Genomic DNA, 5,248 nt, shown 5'->3' on the forward strand with positions numbered 1-5,248 from the left:
AATCCATTGGTCATTGTAGTTCTTTGCTCTTTCATTGTTAATTAAATCTTTAAATTCTTTCTGCATGGTGTTGTAATATCATTTCCTAACAAATTTGCAGTACCTGTTGTTTAGGGGACTACATAATGTATCTTGGAAATTCTACTCTCTCTCTTCTGTCATTCCCATTCATTCTTAAAGGCTTGTGATGAGAGGTTGCTGGACTGCCTCTTTCTGTGGAAAAATCAACTGGACCTGTGAATGTCCTTCATACCACAAACAAATAGTGAAGTGTAAACAGCACTGACACAACAAACTAAAGAGTGTTGTGCTGACTGGAAAATGCCATTTCACAATACTAAATGAAATATTGCACAGTATCAATTACTTCCAGGAAAGAATGAGACGGAGTCTTCACCCACTCATGGCCCACACTTTCAGCCTGCAAGAAGTTTGGCATGCTGTTGGTGGTCCTGATCTATATTAATCTGCCTAGCAGAAAGAGAGTGAGAACAGTTTTGGAAAGACAGCCACAAAATGGGTGTTCAGTAAGGCTAGCTAGGCACTGTATTCCCAGCTGGCTGTAATAAAACACCCTGACAACATCCAGGAATGTGAGTAACACTTAACAGAAGTGGTCCAGAGGGCTGTTAATGCATCCATTGTAGAATTTGCCTCACATTTTAGGTGAAGGCTTGTTTTGTGGTAGCACCAAAAAAACAGGGTAGATTGGGGGACGGTGGGATGCACTGTGAAAATTCATAATAAGTCTACCTACAAGAAATCTAACAGTGTTTTGGATAGCTCAGATTAAAACAAGAAAGGGGGAAAAGAAGACATGAGTTCCATTTTCTCAACAAAAGTAAGGGAATCAATGAAGAGAATTTCTGGGAGTGCTAGTCCTTGTGGATTCCACTTCATAAACAATATCAAAACACTCCTTGCAAATCACCAGACTAGCCAGCCAAAATCTTATATTTTATGTGTGTCATGAAGCTGTAGAGAGGACATGGAACATTTGGAATGAACAACCACATTCACAGTGTTGGATGGTTTTCAACTCTGTCAGTAGCCCATGATATCTCATGTGGTCCTGGGTTGGCCAAACTAAAATAATAATAGCACAGCATGTTACATCATCTTGACTTGCTATCAATTTAATAACCTAGAGGCCAACAATTTCTTAAACGTATCTCAGTCAACTTTGTGCCTACGTAACCAGATATCTGAAGCTTCCGCATGGCTGCTTCAAGAGTCATACTGGAAAGCATTGTAGAGAATGTGTTCTCTTGCCCATCTCCTTTACTAATGCTAAACCAATTGCTCAGTTCTCCATCCACTCGCACTGCAGCCTTGGAACCAGCCAATGTTGCTTCAATAAGTGAGACATACTTCAATGGTATACCAAGTAGCAGTAAATTATTTAGCATTTGAACTCTATTGAGACTACGAAAGGCCTGCTTGAAGTCTGCATAGAGGTTATAAAGCTCAAAGTTATACTCTTAGGCCTTTTCATGCATTTGCCCCAACACAAATATCTGGTCTGTTGTAGACCTATTAGGCCAAAATCCAAACTGACACTCCACGGAATCTCTTCTGCATATAGCGCTAACTTGTAGATAATACTATAAGAAGATCTCGTAGATTACATTCAGCAGAGTAACTCCTCAGTAATATGAACAGCAGGTCTTGTGTCCTTTCTTGTTTATTGATTGAATTCTTCTGGGATTATTTCCTGATTCCATGTCGACTTAACAAGTTTGTGGATCTGCTTAAGATCAGTTCACCCAGTTATTTCATAAACTCCTGATGCTCTGTAATTTTTTAGGCAATACACTACCTTCCTCTAATATCTGATCCTCTATTTCTGGATCTGTAGTATAACAGAGTGGCTGCTCATTCCTGGTAGGATTGCTTTCCAAAATTTCCTTGAAGTATTCTCACCATCTATCCAGAACACCTAGTTTATCTGTCAGCAAACTTCCCTCTTCGTTGTTATAAGATGTTATTTTTGGTCTATATGCTTGAGTTCCTTCTTTAATTTTCTTGTAGAATTTTCTGCTTTCATTCCTTTGGTAGTGCTCTTCCATCTCCTCTGTCTTTCTCTTCATGGATTCCTTTTTTTTCCCTCCTACATACCCTTACTGGCTCTATTATCTTTTCATTATGTAACGCTTGATTTGATCTAGTTTTCTACTGTAAGCATTTCAGCCTTGCTTCCTTTTTCTGTTCCATTGCCTGTCTACATTCATCATCATACCAGTCTTCATTCCTGTCCCCTTGTTTCCCTCAGTATTTCATGTGCTGTTGTCCTAATGGTGTCTTTAATAGAGTTCCATTCTTTGTCTGTATCATCTCCACCATCTTTTGTTTGTAGGCCTGTCTTTCAGTTGTTCTATATTCCATTTCCTTGCTCTTGTACTAGTTTCTTTGGCAGCCATGGCAAGTTTCTGTCTCATTGTGGCTCCTACTACGTAATGGTCAGTATCAGAATTAGCTCCTCGGAAAGTGCGGACATTTTCCATGTCGGATGCCCACCTCTTTGGTGTCAATATATGGTCTATTTGGTTTGCTTCATTTGTCCCTGGTATTTTCCATGTCCCTTTGTAGATATTTTTTCTTGGAAAACTGGTACTTACTGCCTTCAACTTGTTTGCAGAAGCAAACAAGGCAACCCTCATACCATTATTATTAGTTTCATCATGCAGACTTTCCTTACCAAACACACTTCTAAACGCCTCTTCCTTTCCCAGTTTTGCATTATAGTCGCCAGGAACTATTTTGGAATCATATCTGGGTATTCTGTCACAAACCTCCTGTAGATGATCATAGATGTCCACAGTATCTTCATCTGATTCTTCCGTAGGTGCATATACATTCACAAAGGTAACACAGTCAAATTTGCCTTTCATACGAAGAGTACATATTCTTTCATTATTAAGGGGTGAAAGCAATAACAGATCTATGCATATCCTTGGAGACTATAGATCCAACCCCATGTTCCCCTTGTCTTTTGTTTCTTCCTGTATAATACAGGGAGAATTTCTGCTTATAAATCTCTCCTCTTCCCTTCCACCTGATTGTCTGCAGTGCAACAACTCCCATCCATACCTTAGCATCTCTTCTGCAACACCATTCATCCCTCCTGTTTGCAACAGTGTACACATGTTCAATGTTTCTAATTTAAGCACCAATAAATCCATATTCCTGTTTCCCAGCACAGTTTTCGTCATGAGGGCAGTCTGGCATTCACAATAACCCTTAAATGCATGAATTTTTTAATCTTTCAAAAAAATAAATAAATCCACAAAATACAAAATAAAAAGACATCGGTTTTCAGTAGTTGTTTCTTATTTATTTATTTATTGAAAATCAACCTATATACATATCCAAACATCATTGTATCTATTTAAGAAAATATATTTAACACATTATGGGTACAGTACCGTAGTGAATGAATTGTGATTATTTTTTTGTAAAAGCAAAGAGGCTAACTGGTTTCCCCACTATTGGTGGAAATTAGTGTAGCAGTTCTTCCCCTTGTTGAAACAAAAGTACGCATTACATTTACTGCAAGTAATGAATGTATACCCTGTGCATCCTGGAAATTTCCATCTATTTCTTTTTGTATTCCACGTAGGCCAATGATCAGTGGAGTCACTTCGGACATCTTGTGGTGGGACAACAGCCCTGTACACTTCTTCTTTCTTGCCTCCAGTTGATTTTGAATTTCATTACTTGCTCTACCGCTCTTTGGTCCACATCTTCCTAGGCTACAAAGACATTGTACCAACTCAAGCCTGAATTGCTTCTGATGCAAGGGTTTTTCGGATGGTCTCTTGATCAGTAGTATTTCCTTGTAAAGGATCCACACATGTATAACTGCAAGATCAAGCAAGTGGTAAAACAGTCTGAAATACCACTTCTTGGATTTGGCTGTAATGGAATGACGACCCAAATGACTGTCCATAAGGTCTACTCCTTCCATGTGTTTGTTATACACTGTCACAATTTCAGGACAGTCAACTTCCTTGTGGGCTCTTAAACTTCGTTCATAGCGTCTTACTTTACTTTCTGGCAATTTTCCCATGAATGTTGACAGAAGAGTCACACATCTGTTTTCCTTAAATATCACAGAAGAGATGTCCACACAATCCACACTGGCTACAAATTCTTCTGATGTACCTCTGGGCACCTTACTTAGCTCCTTCTCTGTTGGTAATTTGCAATTACGAATTCGGTTTCTTAGGACTGTCCCTATAGACAATAAGCCCTGTTTATGCAAATACACCATAAGAGATACTGCTGTATAATAATTGTCAAAATAAATTTTATGATTGACATGTTTTGGAATGTACCTCACAAGTCTGACAACAATATTTGAGCTTGCACTCAAATCTGGTTCTGTTGGTAATCTACTAGCAGGATTGTTCTCTTGTCCAAAGCAGATCTCAAATCCTGTGGTTGAAGAAAGAACAAACAACTTATAGCCCCATTTATGAGGTTTGTTTTGAAAGTACTGTTGAAGACTGTGTTTCACTTTTGTTGCACACATTTGTTCATCGAGTGACAAACACTCATCAATTCTAACTGATGAAAAGCTTTCCATCAGATATTCAATAATTGGCCTGATTTCATACAATTTATCATAACCTGGCTCACCTTTAGGAATCTGTTTAGAATTATCATTAAAATGCAGATGTGCTCAATTTTTTCCAAATGCATTCAAAGACATAGTCTTCTACACCAAGTCATTTCCAATTCTAGCATTCCAAAAATCTCAAATGTTGCTACCATTGGTAACAGATGTCAACAAGCAGATCCCAATATATTTTTTCACATCAGATGTTGTTATTTGAAAGACTTTAGTTGGAAGTTTTTGTGAGATATACAGCATACTTTCATCTTTTATTTTTTGAAACAGTTCACCTTTGAAAAACTGATATGGTGTTTACAGACTTTTTATTTCTTCAGAATAATCTAAGTTTCCCTTGAACTTCTTTTGATACTTGCACAAGAAAAGATTTTTTTTCTTCCACATACAATGAATGCATTTTGCAGTTGCTCTGATAGTTTTAGGTGTACCATTCGTCTGTGATTGGTTTTGTGAAGAATCAATACTTTTGCCATAATTATGATCAGTTAGTGGTGCAACAGAGTGAAAAACATATCCATCATCCACCCTTTGTGAAGTACTTGGAAATACATGGGATAACTCAACAGTTTCTGTTCTATCATCAGCTGAGTAATCACTGTTAGAACTGCCATG

General features: G+C 37.9%; 1 protein-coding gene across 1 annotated transcript; it reads right to left on the minus strand.

The window, feature by feature from the left end:
* Positions 1–2,330: 2,330 nt before the first annotated feature.
* Positions 2,331–2,891, minus strand: LOC124615622. The gene has a single exon (XM_047143627.1). The coding sequence runs from the start codon at positions 2,889–2,891 to the stop codon at positions 2,331–2,333; it is 561 nt and encodes a 186-aa protein (XP_046999583.1).
* Between the last annotated feature and the right edge of the window lie 2,357 nt (positions 2,892–5,248).

Source organism: Schistocerca americana, chromosome 5 (assembly GCF_021461395.2).
Source record: "Schistocerca americana isolate TAMUIC-IGC-003095 chromosome 5, iqSchAmer2.1, whole genome shotgun sequence".
NCBI classification, from domain to species: Eukaryota; Metazoa; Arthropoda; class Insecta; order Orthoptera; family Acrididae; genus Schistocerca; species Schistocerca americana.

Coding starts and splice junctions, on each gene's coding strand:
- LOC124615622 (XM_047143627.1), bottom strand. CDS start 2,891: ATGAAAGGCAAATTTGACTGTGTTACCTTTGTGAATGTATATGCACCT.